This window comes from Hyla sarda, chromosome 2 (assembly GCF_029499605.1).
Source record: "Hyla sarda isolate aHylSar1 chromosome 2, aHylSar1.hap1, whole genome shotgun sequence".
NCBI lineage: Eukaryota > Metazoa > Chordata > Amphibia > Anura > Hylidae > Hyla > Hyla sarda.
The window spans coordinates 370,815,926-370,833,950 of NC_079190.1; the positions used below are offsets into that span (position 1 = coordinate 370,815,926).

At 44.8% G+C, this 18,025-nt stretch overlaps 1 protein-coding gene across 3 annotated transcripts in view; it reads left to right on the forward strand.

Annotated features, from left to right (window-relative positions):
- LOC130357970 (myeloperoxidase-like) overlaps window positions 1-18,025 on the forward strand; it is a 106,175-nt gene that overhangs the window by 29,249 nt on the left and 58,901 nt on the right. For 2 of the 3 annotated variants that reach the window (XM_056560762.1, XM_056560763.1), the window contains exons 3-7: window positions 4,398-4,576; window positions 4,663-4,752; window positions 6,639-6,680; window positions 15,065-15,158; window positions 17,497-17,672. In XM_056560762.1, the coding sequence (XP_056416737.1) occupies window positions 4,677-4,752; window positions 6,639-6,680; window positions 15,065-15,158; window positions 17,497-17,672 (388 nt within the window). In that variant the 5' untranslated portion in view covers window positions 4,398-4,576; window positions 4,663-4,676. The remainder of the gene's footprint in view (window positions 1-4,397; window positions 4,577-4,662; window positions 4,753-6,638; window positions 6,681-15,064; window positions 15,159-17,496; window positions 17,673-18,025) is intronic. The other variant, XM_056560764.1, reaches the window with a different exon arrangement.

Sequence of the window (18,025 nt, forward strand, 5' to 3'; positions counted from 1 at the left end):
ATCTCAGCAGAAATCATAATTGATGTAGGCCCAAAGCCTAAGAACATGCAGCCACTAAACTGTGAGTTAAAAAGCTTAATCTATCAAATCCTGTGTGACTACTATGAGCTCAAATCTTCTAAATTAGTAGCACAGTGGTCTGCCTAAAAGCTCATTGCTTCAAAGTCCCAGCAAATCTGTGAGGAACCTGTATCCCGGTTCTCTCTTGAAAAGACTTATGTTAAAGACTGTTTCATAAAGTAAAGTTTCTTCAGTTTATTCCTAAAATCTGCTGTGGACATTTATTTTCCCTGCCATTTGTGGGACGGTTGGCGGTAGGAGCATTGCTATTGAGGAAATCTCACCCTGGCGTCACGACATTCAAGGGTTAATACCATCAGACCCAACACTACCACTGCAACACCCCAGTCACCGTTACTCTCCTGGTTCACCACACATACTATATCAGCCTAAGGGTGATGGACACCACTATATGGCATTCATTACAGGCATCCGAGCAGTCTGCCAACAGCTATTAAAAGTAAATTGCCACCTAAAGAAAATCTATCACCTTTATGTTACCTTAAAAACTGCCCCCAGTACCTTATATGTGGTATCCCGGTGCAGAACATGCTTGTCCACCTGCCCTGTCAGGTGAATGTCACTTTACTTTGCCTGCTGTTACGCCTAGCGCTCCGGGTCCCCGCTCCTCCCCGGAGCGCTCACGGCGTCTTTCTCCCTGCAGCGCCCCGGTCAGTCCCGCTGACCGGGAGCGCTGCACTGTTTTGGCCGTTGGGGATGCGATTCGCACAGCGGGACGCGCCCGCTCGCGAATCGCATCCCAGGTCACTTACCCGTCCCGGTCCCCTGCTGTCATGTGCTGGCGCGCGCGACTCCGCTCTCTAGGGCGCGCGCGCGCCAGCTCTCTGAGACTTAAAGGGCCAGTGCACCAATGATTGGTGCCTGGCCCAATTAGCTTAATTGGCTCCCACCTGCTCCCTGCCTTTATCTAGTCTCCTCCCTTGCACTCCCTTGCCGGATCTTGTTGCCTTGTGCCAGTGAAAGCGTTTAGTGTGTCCAAAGCCTGTGTACCTGAACTTCTGCTACCCATCCTGACTACGAACCTTGCCGCCTGCCCCCGACCTTCTGCTACGTCTGACCTTGCTTCTGCCTACTCCCTTGTACCGCGCCTATCTTCAGCAGCCAGAGAGGTGAGCCGTTGACAGTAGATCCGGCCATGGATCCCGCTGAGGTGCCGCTGCCAAGTCTCGCTGATCTTCCCACGGTGGTCGCTCAGCAATCGCAGCAGATTGCCCAACAAGGACAGCAGCTGTCGCAGTTGACCGCCATGTTACAGCAAATTCTGCCTCTGCTACAGCAGCAACCATCTCCTCCGCCAGCTCCTGCACCTCCTCCGCAGCGTGTGGCCGCTCCTAACCTCCGCTTGTCCCTGCCGGACAAATTTGATGGGGACTCCAGACTCTGCCGTGGATTTTTGTCTCAGTGTTCCCTGCATATGGAGATGTTGTCAGACTTGTTTCCTACAGAACGGTCTAAGGTGGCATTCGTAGTAAGTCTTCTTTCAGGAAAGGCCTTGTCTTGGGCCACACCGCTCTGGGACCGCAATGATCCTGCCACAGCCACAGTCCAGTCCTTCTTTGCTGAAGTCCGAAGTGTCTTTGAGGAACCTGCCCGAGCCTCTTCTGCTGAGACTGCCTTGCTGAACCTGGTCCAGGGTAATTCTTCCGTTGGCGAGTACGCCATACAATTCCGTACTTTTGCTTCTGAACTATCCTGGAATAATGAGGCTCTCTGCGCGACCTTTAAAAAAGGCCTATCCAGTCGCATCAAGGATGTGCTGGCCGCACGAGAGATTCCTGCCAACCTCCAAGAACTCATCCATTTGGCTACCCGCATTGACATGCGTTTTTCTGAGCGACACCAAGAGCTCCGCCAGGAAAAAGACTTAGATCTCTGGGCACCTCTCCCACAGCATCCTTTGCAGTCTTCGCCTGGGCCTCCCGCCGAGGAGGCCATGCAAGTGGATCGGTCTCGCCTGACCCAGGAAGAGAGGAATCGCCGTAGAGAAGAAAATCTCTGTCTGTACTGTGCCAGTACTGAGCATTTCTTGGTGGATTGCCCTATCCGTCCTCCACGCCTGGGAAACGCACGCACGCACCCAGCTCACGTGGGTGTGGCATCTTTTGCTTCTAAGTCTTCTTCTCCACGTCTCACGGTGCCCGTGCGGATTTCCTCTACAGCCAACTCCTCCATCTCAGCCGTGGCCTGCTTGGACTCTGGTGCCTCCGGGAATTTTATGTTGGAGTCCTTTGTTAATAGATTCAGCATCCCGGTGACCCGTCTCGTCAAACCGCTCTACATTTCCGCGGTCAACGGAGCCAGATTGGACTGCACCGTGCGTTACCGCACAGAACCCCTCCTGATGTCTATCGGACCCCACCACGAAAAGATTGAGTTCTTCATTCTCCCCAACTGTACCTCTGAGGTCCTCCTCGGTCTGCCTTGGCTCCGGCTTCATTCCCCCTCCATTGATTGGACCACCGGGGAGATCAGGAACTGGGACTCTGCCTGCCACAGGAAGTGTCTCTCCCCCCCTCCCAGTCCCATCAGGCAAGCCTCTGTGCCTCCCCATGGCCCCCGTCCTGGTGTCACACTGCCCCGTGCCAGGCCTCGCCCTCTGCCCTCCCTCCCCATTCCCACTCCTGCTGTACTGCCTGCCGTTGAGGAAACCCTCCATTCTTTCCCGGTGTCCTCATCCCAGGGGAGGCAGTTACCGGACAAAGAGAAGGGGAGACCTAAGGGGGGGGGTACTGTTACGCCTAGCGCTCCGGGTCCCCGCTCCTCCCCGGAGCGCTCACGGCGTCTTTCTCCCTGCAGCGCCCCGGTCAGTCCCGCTGACCGGGAGCGCTGCACTGTTTTGGCCGTTGGGGATGCGATTCGCACAGCGGGACGCGCCCGCTCGCGAATCGCATCCCAGGTCACTTACCCGTCCCGGTCCCCTGCTGTCATGTGCTGGCGCGCGCGACTCCGCTCTCTAGGGCGCGCGCGCGCCAGCTCTCTGAGACTTAAAGGGCCAGTGCACCAATGATTGGTGCCTGGCCCAATTAGCTTAATTGGCTCCCACCTGCTCCCTGCCTTTATCTAGTCTCCTCCCTTGCACTCCCTTGCCGGATCTTGTTGCCTTGTGCCAGTGAAAGCGTTTAGTGTGTCCAAAGCCTGTGTACCTGAACTTCTGCTACCCATCCTGACTACGAACCTTGCCGCCTGCCCCCGACCTTCTGCTACGTCTGACCTTGCTTCTGCCTACTCCCTTGTACCGCGCCTATCTTCAGCAGCCAGAGAGGTGAGCCGTTGCTAGTGGATACGACCTGGTCACTACCGCCGCAGCAAGACCATCCCGCTTTGCGGCGGGCTCTGGTGAAAACCAGTAGTGGCTTAGAACCGGTCCACTAGCACGGTCCACGCCAATCCCTCTCTGGCACAGAGGATCCACTACCTGGAAGCCGAATCGTGACACCTGCTCAGGTTTACATGTTATATGCGTTATAATGTATTTTGATGTATTTCCATTTATTTAATGTCTTTATATTGTAATTTTCTTTTAAATGGGTAATCCACTGGCTTGGCTCTGGCAACCACTTCATCCTTAAAAGTGTGGTTGGTTAACACTCCTGGCGTCATGAACACTTAACCAGGACACTTCACCCATTGTCAACATACATGCCATTAGCCCGAAACCACATATACATCTGAGGAATTGCATTCTGATTATGTTTTCATATGTTCCAAGCGATGGCACATTCTTCAGGAAAACGTATTTGATGAGTATTCGTGCCATATGAAAAATAGATAAAGTCAGTCATAAAGGAGATAGAGTCACTTGCAGTCAAGATGGCTGCACACTCCTTACTCCCAGACAGACTTCACTAAGTGCAAGGGACATCTCTGTAAATTAGTGTCTTCTTTACAGCCTTATGACTATGTCAATTCATACCATCGAGCCAGTAGGTCCCACTCATAAATCCAAGACCACCGAGCATGAGAAGGCAACATTCTCTATGAGGTTTCCGAGCCCAGCACTTTACAATATTCAGAAGTCCCCCAGAGAATGAATGAAGTACTGACCAGGCATGGACGGTGCAGGGGAACAAGTGCCCTCCATTATTGAGATCATTGGGTGCCCCAGAAGTCGGACCCTAATCAATCAGCTAGCTATCATCTCTCTTATAGGTAGGGGGGTAATTATGCCTTGGGATAATCTCAATTTTTATATCATTTACATTGAGTTTTGTTATTTTTTTTTTTTTTATTATTAAAGTATTACCAAGCTACACAGACCTCTTGTACTATTACCACATACTTCTTCCTTTGTTTTTTGTTTTTTCATTCTCATGTAGAGATAGAGATCTACTGTTTTCCATCGCATGTTAATCTAGTGTTGCCAGGTCTCAGTCTGTTTGGCTGGCACAGTGATATAGGTAAAGACCTGCCCCTGGGGTGTATCTGTATACACTAACTACTCCAGTGCCTATAAATTACAAAGTGAATTGGGCATTTTTACAGCAGACTTAGGAAGGTAAGTGATGCTCAGTATCTTGTATACTGAGCATCAATGATCAATGTATGACTAGTATATTTATATTACTTTGCGTATCTTTCCAGGTGTCATTCTCACAATGAATTTTCTACATATTTGTGCTGTGTTTCTGCTAGCAAGTATACTGACAGAGTCAGATTCTGCTCCCAATCATGGTAATTTACCTCTTTTTATATTGTTTGAATTACACTACAATATATAGAAAATAAATTAAGAGCAAAATATACTAAGAAATATAATTCATTTGGATGATTTATTTGTAAAATATAGAATTATTAAACAGGTTTGTTGAGCACACAGGGCTATAACATCATAATAAAATTCAGACAGACTCGTAATACAATCATCATTATGTCATAAAACAATTCAGACTCTGGTTCCTTCTCTAAATGGGTTATTGCCTAAGAACAAAATGTGGCTCCTTTGCTTCACAGTACCATGGTCCTGGTATGGTAACCTTGCTCCATTGAAATGAAGGTGTTGCACATTTTTTTGTGTTTTAGTTAAAAAAACATATCCCAAGTTAGACTGTGAGGGGGGCGACCGCTGGGACCCTGTACGGGGCCCCTGCTCTCCGCATGAATGAAGTGTGTTGACTACAGCACGAAGCAGTGGTCAACAGGGCCCCTTCATGCATCTCTATGGGCTGGAAATTCACGAACGCTGTATCTCCAGCTCCCCCATAAAGATGCATGTACTGTGCTTCATGCCGTGGTCGACACACTTCATTCATGCGAAGAGCCAGGGCCCCCTACAGGCGATCGTGGGGGGTCCCAGTGGTCGGAAACTTTTTTTTACATCCTGTTATTGTGATAAAAACAAAAAATATGCTTTACTCACCTGTTTCATCATTACTCCAATCAGCACCACCACTCTGGTCCTCCCCACCAGCTTTGATCACATGGCTGTAGTGAAGACATACCCCCACCCCCCACTGGCCTTGGTGATCTAGTGCCACCTACCACTGAGGCCACTGATTGGCTGCAGGGTGTACAGACATTGTTTCAGGGAAGTAAGCATTTGTAACATCTCCTTAAAGGACTGCTGTGTTGGGTGTGGAGATACTATTAAGATACTTATATACTGTGCTGTGTAGCATATCTATAGATAACTACACATACGCTTGTCTAAATGGATGGCTTTAGGCAAACAAGCAGTGCCCCCCACCGGGTGCTTTAGATAAAATTGTAACAACATATAATATTGTCACTGCATGTGTGAAATAAGTTTAAGCGGTACTACAGTTAGGTTACATTCACATCAAGTTTTTGTCCTACATTTAGTATGTCCTTGGGAAGGCTCCCAACATAAATGCTAAGAGTATTCTTAGGGTCTATTGTTAGATGAAGGTCCTTTTGTCCACTGTTTGGCCTGTGTACTTGAGTATACCACAGAAAACGAAATATAAAATAATGTAGTAGACTATACGCTAATCCATACCTTTAAAAAAAAACAAAAGGATCAGTTAAATAGTTACCATATTAGCCTAGGGGTGACGAATGCCAAAGTATGGCATTCATTTAACAGATATATGGGAAAGGTCCAGTAACATCACTGTTCATTTATGGAGCTTCAGCCAGACAGCTTTGGTGCTGGCTTATCCCTCCCAAAACAAAAGGGTTGTGTGGCAAAACATGACTGGCCCTTCTTTATAACAACATCATCTGTCGGTGGAGAGTTGGAAGAAGCTGCCTGTGGGTGGAGAACGGGAATAGAGCTGCCCTTTACAGATGGCCGAATCAGCTTTATTATAAGGTATGTGTGCACCTCAGGCTTCTGTGACTTCTTAGTTTGGTAAAATGTTTAATTCAGGGGTGCAGCTACACATTCTACTGTCTAAGTTAAAAAGTGAATTTGTGCGCTTTTCAAAATTTGCCTTTGTCAATGGAAAACATTTCCAGCCTATAAAGAAATCCCAATTCTCACCTATATCACCACCAGCTGATTCTGTGGAAATGCTTTGATTACATAGTACATTGTACTTACTAGTATCATAGAAATGATAAATGCTGTATAAATGATGATTTGTTGAAAACGACAGGAGCTGGACATGGACATGCTGGAGAAGCCAAGGATTTAACAGGTAATTACTCATTTTAATTCAGACTGCTTGTGGCAGGAGAGGCTGTCTGCACTGCATATATCACCTATTGGCACATGGGCAGCACAAACTATAAAACAAAAAAATGATAGACATATTTTTACGACGGACCCATGGATGGGTAAAAAAAAAAGGCTTTTTGCAGATTGTAAAATTTTATCACAAATCCTTTGCATAAAAAAGTGTATTTTCAATACCAAAAAAATGCCCAAATGTCTTTATTAAAGTTCTAATTAGCTTTTGCTGAGGCTGGAGCAGGTCTACTAAAATCCAAATTCTATTTCTCTTTCTAGTATTCAATTGGATTCAATAATAAGATTCCAGTCAGTCTCAAAATAATACAGTTCCCAGCCGTGGGGTGTAGCTCCTCTAAATGTGCAGCCCTTCAGCTGCCTGTGGCCTACCTAGTCTGCCGTTGGGATGTCCATGGCTTGTCTCTCCTTATAGGCTCCTATAGTCTTTCTCCACAGACAGACATTCTCCAGATCCTTATTCTTCTCTCTCCCACACCTAACTCCTCACTAAACTGACTAGCTACTACTTATGGGAGGGCTGGGCTAAGCCTAGACACAACTCTTTTCTAGAGGGTTCCTACAGTTTTAGTTTAAGACACAGTGACTTGAACCCTTCTTAAATCAAACCTTTTTTAAATCAACTGGTGCCAGAAAGTTAAACAGATTAGTAAATTTCTTCTATTAAAAATTCTTAATCCTTCCAGTACATATTAGCGGCTTTATACTACAGAGGAAATTCTTTTCTTTTGGGATTTCTTTTCTGTCACAACCACAGTGCTCTTTGCTGACACCTCTGTCCATTTTCGGAACTGTCCAGAGTAGCATATGTTTGCTATGGGGATTTTCTCCTGCTCTGGAAAGGTGTCAGCAGAGAGCACGGTGGTCAGACAGAAAAGAAATCCAAAAAGAAAAGAATTTCCTCTGTAGTATACAGCCACTAATAAGTACTGGAAGGATAAAGATTTTTTTAATAGAAGTAATTTACAAATCTAAGATAAACAAAGGGGCACGTACGTGTATTGATACTTCATACATATGTATGTGCACCCTTCAGGAGACATAGATATAGATCGCCAAAGACGTAATTGCAGGTCGTGGAAGGTGAAGTTGCTTCCTGTGTGCTCTCCCCTTTCCCACTAAATTTGTTGGTTGAATTTACAAATTTGTTTAACTTTCTGGCATAAGTTGATTTAAAAAAAAAAAAAAAGTTTTTAAAAAAGAAACACAAATAAAATGTAAAAAGAGAAAATAGAAAAATTCAGAATAAGACCTACTGAAATAGCCACCAAATATACTATGTCTTTTTAAAGTTATTGAAGCACTCCACACTATTGGAATGTTTTTTCTGCTTGTATAGTAAAGCATAGGCTATTATTAGATAATAATAAATAAGTACATGTATAGGTTCTTGTGTGTGCCTTGTGCTTTTCTGTTTCTCGATCACGTGACACAGAGCCAGAACATGCTCCAGGCTCATTCTACTGACAGGCGAAGGTAGAACACTCAGACCCCACCGATCAAAACTTTTGACACGTTGATAGGACATGTCAAAAGTTTTTATAAGTGACAGTGCCCATTTAATCTCCATTTACATGTGTGTGTGTGTGTGTATATATATATATATATATATATATATATATATATATATATATATATATATATATATAGTTAGATATATGTATCTATAGTACTGAACATAATGTGAGCTTTTTAAAACAGAATATCCTAGTGGTAACTGCAGGTGCTCTGCAGAAAGTAACTGGGGCAATTTAACAGGGTACTCCGGTGAAAAACAATTTTTTTTTTACTTCAACTTGTGCCAAAAAGTTTAACTGATTTGTAATCCTCCCAGTACTTATCAGCTACTGTATGCTTCAGAGGAAGTTGAGTTGTTCCTTTCTGTCTGACCACAGTGCTCTCTGCTGACACCTCTGTCCATGTCAGGAACTGTCCAGAGTAGGAGCAAATCCCCATAGCAAACCTATCCTGCTCCAGAGAGTCTTTGACATGGACAGAAATGTCAGCAGAGAGCACTGTGGTAAGACAGAAAAGAACTATACAACGAACTATACAACTTCCTCTGTAGCATACAACAGTTAATTAGTACTGGCAGAATTAAAATTATTATAAACAAGTCATTTACAAATCTGTTTAAATGGGCACAAAAACTTTTGATATGTTGTAAAGCATGTATAACCAATAGGTTTTTCAATTGCTTTCATTAGAAAATTGTCAGTATTTCATACTTAAAAAGCCAGTCAAACAACTGCCCTCCCTGCCTGCTTGGACGCATACTAGTCCTGCTGTGTCCATGCATCATCACCTATGTCATGGACACACTTCCTTGATTGACAGCTGTGAGTGCAGAGCTCACAGCTGGAGGAAAACTCCTCCCACTGTCAGCTTCTGTCCCGCTACTGCCAGTGAGGACAAGCTGGGAGTTGTAGTTTTGCTAATGCTAGAAGGGATGTGAGCAGAGAGCATACTGAGGGAGGGGGCGGAGAACTGCACAGTGAGGTTATGCCCTCTCCCTTTGAGAGAAATTCAGACTAGTGAGTTAAATTAAAAGTGTAATAAAAAATATAAATAAAGGTGCTAGACACATAAAAAATAGGATTAGGTACTGAGTGATATATATTAACCTCTTAAGGACCCAGGACGTACGGGGACGTCCTCGCACCCTGGGCCTTAAGGACCCAGGACGTCCCCGTACGTCCTGGCGTTTTCCGGTCTCTGCCGCTCGCCGGGCAGAGATCGGAACTGGATGCCTGCTGAAATCCTTCAGCAGGCATCCAGGGCAAACGCCGAGGGGGCCATGTAGGCCCCCCATGTCGGCGATCGCCGCAAATCGCAAGGGAAATCGCCCTTGCGATCTGCGGCGATACCGGGCTGATCGGGTCTCTGGGACCCGACCGCCCGGTAATTTCGCATGATCCCGGCTGACACAGACAGCCAGGACCATGCTGAAGACTAGGAGCGAGGTGGCAAGCCTGCCACCTCCTCCGATCCCCTGCGATCTGTCGGTTAGTGAACCGACCAATCGCAGGAGGGGGGGCGGTTACTTCCTCCCGTCCTGCCCGGCCCCTGAAAGTCGGGACAGGACGGGAGGAAGACCGGAGGACGCGGCGGGGGACGGGGGAGTGCTGGGGCCCGGCCCCGGTACTTACCTCGTCCCTGAAGACCCGGATCCCGGCGGTGAAGATGGCGGCGGCGGCGACAGGTGAGTTGATCTTCAGCCGCGGTCGGGCCCTTTACAGCAATGCACGTCGCCGTAAAGCGACATGCATTGCTGTAATAGGACCCTGTAAACTACTACTCCCAGCATGCCCAGACAGCCCTTGGCGTCTGGGCATGCTGGGAGTTGCAGTTTTGCAACATCTGGAGGTCCACAGTTTTTGGACCACTGTGCCCTTCCAGATGTTGCAAAACTACACATCCTCAGCATGCCCTTACTGTCCAGGCATGCTGGGAGTTGTAGTTCTGTAACATCTGGCCCTTCAGATGTTGCAGAACTACAACTCCCAGCATGCCTGGACAGTTTTGGCATTCTGGGAGTTGTAGTTTTGCAACATCTGGAAGGGCACAGATTGGGAACCACTGTATTAGTGGTCTGCAAACTAGTCCTCCAGATGTTGCAAAACTACAACTCCAAGCATGCTGGGAGTTGTAGTTCGGCAACATCTGGCTCTAAAGATGTTGCCGAACTACTACTCCCAGCATGCCTGAGAATGTTTGGGAGTTGTGGTTTTGCAACAGCTGGAGGCACACTGGTTGGGAAACATTGTTTCCTAACTCAGTGTTTCCCAACCCATGTGCCTCCAGCTGTTGCAAAACCACAACTCCCAAACATTCTCAGGCATGCTGGGAGTAGTAGTTTTGCAACAGCTGGAGGTCCCCCCCCTGTGAATGTACAGGGTACACTCACATGGGCAGGCGGCTTACAGTGAGTATCGGGCTGCAAGTTTGCAATGCAGCAAATTTTGCGCGGCAGCTCAAACTCGCTGTAACCCCCCGCCCGTGTGACTGTACCCTAAAAACACTACACTACACTTACACAAAATAAAATAAAAAGTAAAAAACACTACATATACACATACCCCTACACAGCCCCCCTTCCTCCCCAATAAAAATGAAAAACACCTGGTACGCCACTCTTTCCAAAATGGAGCCTCCAGTTGTTGCAAAACAACAACTCCCAGTATTGCCGGACAACCGTTGACTGTCCAGGCATGCTGGGAGTTTTGCAACAGCTGGAGGCACCCTGTTTGGGAATCACTGGCGTAGAATACCCCTATGTCCACCCCTATGCAAATCCCTAATTTAGGCCTCAAATGCGCATGGCGCTCTCACTTCGGAGCCCTGTCGTATTTCAAGGCAACAGTTTAGGGTCACATATGGGGTATCGCCGTACTCGGGAGAAATTGACTAACAAATTTTGGGGGGCTTTTTCTCCTTTCACCCCTTATGAAAAGGTGAAGTTGGGGTCTACACCAGCATGTTAGTGTAAAAAAAATAAACTTTTTACACTAACATGCTGGTGTTGCCCTATACTTTTCATTTTGACAAGAGGTAAAGGGGAAAAAAGCCCCCCAAAATTTGTAACGCAATTTCTCCCGAGTACGGAGATACCCCATATGTGGGCACAAACTGCTCTGGGGGCGCACAACAAGGCCCAGAAGGGAGAGTGCGCCATGTACATTTGAGGTGATTTGCACAGGGGTGGCTGATTGTTACAGCGGTTTTGACAAATGCAAAAAAAAAAAAAAAAAACACATGTGACAACATTTCGGAAACTACACCCCTCACGGAATGTAATGAGGGGTGCAGTGAGAATTTACCCCCCACAGGTGTCTGACGGATCTTTGGAACAGTGGGCTGTGCAAATTAAAAATGTTGTACAGCCCACTGTTCCAAAGATATGACAGACACCAGTGGGGGGTAAATGCTCACTTTACGCCTTCTTACGTTCCTCAAGGGGTATAGTTTCCAAAATGGTATGCCATGTGGGGGTTATTTTGCTGTCCTGGCACCATAGGGGCTTCCTAAATGCGACATGCCCCCCGAGCAAAATTTGCTCTCAAAAAGCCAAATATGACTCCTTCTCTTCTGAGCATTGTAGTTCGCCCGTAGTGCACTTCAGGTCAACTTATGGGGTACCTCCATACTCAGAAGAGATGTGGTTACAAATTTTGGGGGGTATTTTCTGCTATTAACCCTTGCAAAATGTGAAATTTGGGGGGGAAACACACCTTTTAGTGATTTTTTTTTATTTTTTTTTTACGTATGCAAAAGTCGTGAAACCCCTGTGGGGTATTAAGGCTCACTTTATTTCTTGTTACGTTCCCCGAGGGGTCTAGTTTCCAAAATGGTATGCCATGTGTTTTTTTTTTTGCTGTCCTGGCACCATAGGGGCTTCCTAAATGCGACATGCCCCCGAGCAAAATTTGCTCTCAAAAAGCCAAATATGACTCCTTCTCTTCTGAGCATTGTAGTTCACCCATAGTACACCTCAGGTCAACTTATGGGGTACCTTCATACTCAGAAGAGATGGGGTTACAATGTTTTGGGGGTATTTTCTGCTATTAACCCTTGCAAAAATGTGAAATTTGGGGGGAAACACACATTTTAGTGAAATTTTTTTAAAATTTTTTTACATATGCAAAAGTCGTGAAACACCTGTGGGGTATTAAGGCTCACTTTATTCCTTGTTACGTACCTCAAGGGGTCTAGTTTCCAAAATGGTATGCCATGTGGGGGATTTTTGCTGTTCTGGCACCATAGGGGCTTCCTAAATGCAACATGCCCCCCAAAAACCATTTCAAAAAAACGTACTCTCCAAAATCCCCTTGTCGCTCCTTCGCTTCTGAGCCCTCTACTGCACCCGCCGAACACTTTACATAGACATATGAGGTATGTGCTTACTCGAGAGAAATTGGGCTACAAATATAAGTATACATTTTCTCCTTTTTCCCCTTGTAAAAATTCAAAAATTGGGTCTACAAGAACATGCGAGTGTAAAAAATGGAGATTGTGAATTTTCTCCTTCACTTTGCTGTTATTCCTGTGAAACACCTAAAGGGTTAAAACGCGGACTGAATGTCATTTTCAATACTTTGGGGGGTGCAGTTTTTATAATGGGGTCATTTGTGGGGTATTTCTAAAATGAAGACCCTTCAAATCCACTTCAAACCTGAACTGGTCCATGAAAAATTGTGAGTTTGGAAATTTTGTGAAAAATTGGAAAATTGCTGCTGAACTTTGAAGCCCTCTGGTGTCTTCCAAAAGTAAAAACACGTCAATTTTATGATGCAAATATAAAGTAGACATATTGTATATGTGAATAAAAAAAAAAATTATTCGGAATATCCATTTTCCTTACAAGCAGAGAGCTTCAAAGTTAGAAAAATGCAAAATTTTCAAATTTTTCATAAAATTTGGGGATTTTTCACCAAGAAAGGATGCAAGTTACCACAAAATTTTACCACTATGTTAAAGTAGAATATGTCACGAAAAAACAATCTCGGAATCAGAATGATAACTAAAAGCATCCCAGAGTTATTAATGTTTAAAATGACAGTGGTCAGATGTGCAAAAAAAGGCCAGGTCCTGAGGTGTAAAATGGCTGGGTCCTTAAGGGGTTAAAAAAAATTGTTGGATCTGACGGGTACTCTTTAACTTTCTGGCATCAGTTGATAAAAAAAAAAAGTACCCCTTTAAGTACCAGAATACCTTCCATAGCGGGACACATAAAAGCGTCTTTACACCACTGGTTTCTTTCTACTAAACTGCCTCAGGGGATAAGATGCCTGATCGCGGGGGTCCCGCCACTGGGGACCCCATGATCTTCCACGCCGCACCCCATTAGAATCAGTCCCCAGAGCGCGTTCGCTCCGGGTCTGATTACTGGCGATCACGGGGACGGAGCAAAGTGATGTCACGGCTACACCCCCGTGTGACGTCACGCTCCGCTCCCTCAATGCAAGCCTACGGGAGGGGGTGTGACAGCTATCACGCCCCTCCAATAGACTTTCATTGAGGGGGAAGAGCGTGAAGTCACATGGGGGCGGATCCGTCATGTCACTATACTCCGTCCTCGTGGTCGAGATGGAATCAGCCTGAGGACCTCCAGCGGTTCCGGAAGCCGCTAAAGGTGGGTGCTGCATGGTAAATCCCGGGGATCCACAGCAGCGGGACCCCCGCGATCTGACATCTTATCCCCTATCCTTTTGGATAGGGGATAAGATGTCTAGGGGTGGAGTACCCCTTTAATAAGTAATATGTACATTGTTCTTCTTAGTCATTCCACAGGGTCCAATGAGACACTTTCCTGCATCTTAAACTCATTATTAACAGGGCCAAACCTGTATGTTTAGGAGGAGTCAGGATACATAGACGTCAGCTGAATAATTGTTTGGTCAGCATGCTTTCATGTCTATGACCATCATATTGTAACACTCAAGTTTCTGAAGACAGGAACCCCGGTGGATGTGGATCCGCTGGACCTGTGTGGCAGATGACTCGGACCATACCAGGGAGCGGGGTCTAAGGTGCCGCTGGTTTTCACCAGAGCCCGCCGCAAAGCGGGATGGACTTGCTGCTGCAGGCAGCACCCAGTTCGCTACCCCTGGCATGGCTCGACCACACAAGCGGCTGAGGAGATGCAAGGCACAGGAGGGATAAGGCAACTCGTAGTCTGGATAGCAGAAGGTAAGGGCAGGCGGCACAGTAGCGTAGTCAAAGCAAAGCAGAAGTTCAGTAGGCAGGCGGCAGAGGAGCAAGGTCAAGTCACAAGAGCAAGAGAACGGGGACACACGCACCGGAGTAGAAAAGCAGAGGCAGGAGAAACACCCGGAGAGTGACGGACTGGGGCTCGCATGCGGGCATGTCCCGCGAGTCGAGTCCCAGCCCCGTCGGCAGCAGAAGGTAAGGGGACCATGCGCTCACGGCCAGCGTGTGTGGCCCGAGCGCATAATGTAACACATATGAGTATGCTGAAAGACCTGTCATTTCAGGATAGATTCTTAAACATCATCAAATGGTAAAGTAATTTTTCACTCTACCAAAAGCTTAATTTACATGTCCATTGAAGTGAACATAGGGTTATATGACTAGCTGTATGCTGTTACTGAACACTTCTCATAAAAATAGCTTATGTGCTCTATATTAGATATTTCTTTTGACTGCACTGCTGAACTGTACAGTATATTGTATTGCTGGATTTTGAATACTTTGCAGTATATTGCATTGTACAATATATTTTATTGAAGGATATTGTATGGTATATTGGTATTTAATATAAACTTTGCATCATATATTTCTTTGGATTGACTGTTTTCTTTTTCTTCTATCAAGATAAAGGAATTACTTTAGAGGACTCAACTATTATGAATTGTGCCAAAGAAGCCAAGATGCTTGTGGACGCAGCATACTTAAAGACTAGGGAAACGTAAGTTTGGTAGAGAAAACCAATTTTTCACTCCAGCTACAGAGTTTTAGAAACTGATTGGGATTTAATGCCAAGCCAGAAGGAAAGAGTACTCACCTGTAGATAGGGCTGTTTCGGAATGTTGCCCCTCATCACTACATAGCAGGGTGATCTGGCTTAGCTGTGAGAGGTCTGTGGTGTAGCTGAATGGGGTATCTCTCCTTGAGCAGATCCCCATTAATGATGATTAGGGAATGGAACCTGAAAGGGTGGTGTGATTTGCATATTCCCTCTCTTTCTCTCTCTCACCAGTACTAAACAAGTCACCATTTTACTCACTAAATATATTTCCAAGGTGCTATTGACATGAAATTTTCATCAGATGTTGGTAACATCCAAAGTAATCCATACATACAAAGAAACCAAAGCCTTAACCAAAGTATTGAACATACTTACTGATATTATTTCAGTACTTTGCTTAAATGCTTTTTAAACAAAGTTTTTTGTAAGGAGAAACTAGTGGCGTGATTTGCTCTCTTGTGACAAAAATTCATCAAATCTTGAAGGTTCTGTGGGCCTCTTCTATAAATCATGCTCTTTACTTCTTTCCATAGATTTTCAATGGGATTTATGTCAGATGATTGGCTGGGCCATTCTAGCAACTTTAGTTTCTTTCCTTGAAACCATTTCCTGGGCTGTTTGTTTGGGATCATAGTCTTGCTGAAATATCCACCCTCGTTTTCCCTTTCTCATCCTGATAGATGACAGCATATTTTGTCAAGAATGTCTTTGTAAATTTGCTATTCATCCATCCTTAAATTAAGTGACATTTTCCAGAACCATTTGCTGAAAAGCAGCCCCACGCCATGATGTTCCCACTTCCAAACGTCACTGTTGGTCTGGTGTTTTTAGGGTTATGTGCAGTGCCATTTTTCCACCAAACATGATGTGTATTATGGCATCTAAACTCTCATCTGAACACACTATATTCACCCAGTATTTCACTGGCTTTTCCAAATGTTGTGCAGCAAACTTTAAATGTGCTTAGACATGCTTTTTATTGAGTAAGGTAGTCTTGTGTAGTGAGTGTGCATATAGGTCATGGTGACGAAGTGCATTACTTACAGTTTTCATTGAGACAACAGTACCTCCTATTTTCAGGTCCTTTTGAAGCTTTTCCCAAGTGGTCCTTGGCTCCTGGACGATTCTTCTGATTATTATTCTCACTTTTCTGTTAAGGCAAATTTATGGTAAAATGATTAACATTCCACTTCTGTATTATTGCCCCAAAAGTGCTCACTGGAACATTTAGAAGCTTAGATATACACCTGCAACAATTGGGTTGCAAAGGTCTTGAGACAGCTTTTTGCTTTTATCCATCATGAGATGTGTCTTCTGTGACACATAAGCAATGAGACCTTTTTGTAGCTATCAGTTGGGACTAAACCAACTGATCTTAATTTGCACTGACAATTGGCTGGATTCCTTTTTCATTACTGATAGATTTCAGCTGTTGTCTTGGCTTTCCATGCCTTTTTGCACCTCCCTTTCTTCATGTGTTCAATAATTTTTCCCTGTGTTATTTCACATTATCACACATAATTTAATTTGACCTTATTTGTTTTTGTTTCTTTGCATGTATGAATTATTTCAGTTGTTACCAACATCTAGTTTTATGTCAATAGCACCTTTGCAAATATATTTAGTGAGAAAAATAGTGACGTGTTCAATACTTATTTTAAGATGTATATACATATAGATATATGTGTGTGTGTGTGTGTGTGTGTGTGTACAACTTTTGTGTGCCAGAAAAAATTTGTAAATGGTAAAATATATTACGGGGGTATGAGCCTGATACACACCTCCTCAGAATCATATTTGCACCCCCGAATGTTATTCATGCCCCCTCAGCCTCATATTCACACCCCCTATGCCTAGCAGTCACACCCCTTGTTAAAATGAAGAAACCACCCTAACCATTCTGGAAAAACTGCAGATTGTAAACTAAATAGTAAAATCCCTTAGGATTAGGATACGTAGCAACAAAATGAAAACAGTATTGGAATCAAGTCATCTGTGGCTACAAAATGATATAAAAATATATACCGGTAATTTTTTATACTGACCACAGGTCCTCTTTAAGGACATAAACAGGCCTGCATATTATTTGTCCTATTTGTCAAACACGAATGTGGCTTTAAAGAAGATGTAAAAACACCTTATGGTTCTGGACTATGTGCCTGAAGAATGTGAGAATATGGGGCTCTTTGAATTCTTGCTGATATCATATATAAGACCACCTTCTATGCCTTTTGAGTTAAATGTTATTACAACCAATATGTTCTCAACATAATTTTAGTTTAAAGACACGAATGAAAAAAGGAACTATAAGTTATCAAGATATGATGGCATTTAACAAGCAACCAGTAGGAAAAACTAGAAACATCATCCGATCAGCAGATTACATGGATGTGACTGTTCAACTTGTAAATGAAGCTCTGAAAGCAAAACATCAAGATTCCGTGAATGCCTCAGGTATTACACATGGGGAACAGGGCAGTGCAGAGATGGCAGTCACCCCCTAGCTCTGGAGACCCAAAGGCCACTGTGCCAAAGACACCATAAGGGCCGGAACACACGTTGCAGATAGCCTACATGTTTTCTACAGCAGAAAATGTGCCAAAGGCAGAAGTGAATCCAACTGGAGAGGGGAAGGATAACACATTCCATTATATTTCTCTATTCAGTTGGATCCAGTTCGACCGTTGGCACAATTTCTGCTGCAGAAAATATGCAATGTATCTGCATTGTGTGTTCCTACACTAAATAGTACATGCTATGTGAGGGCCCTTTAAAATATTTGGCACTGGACCTTGGGGCTACAAGTT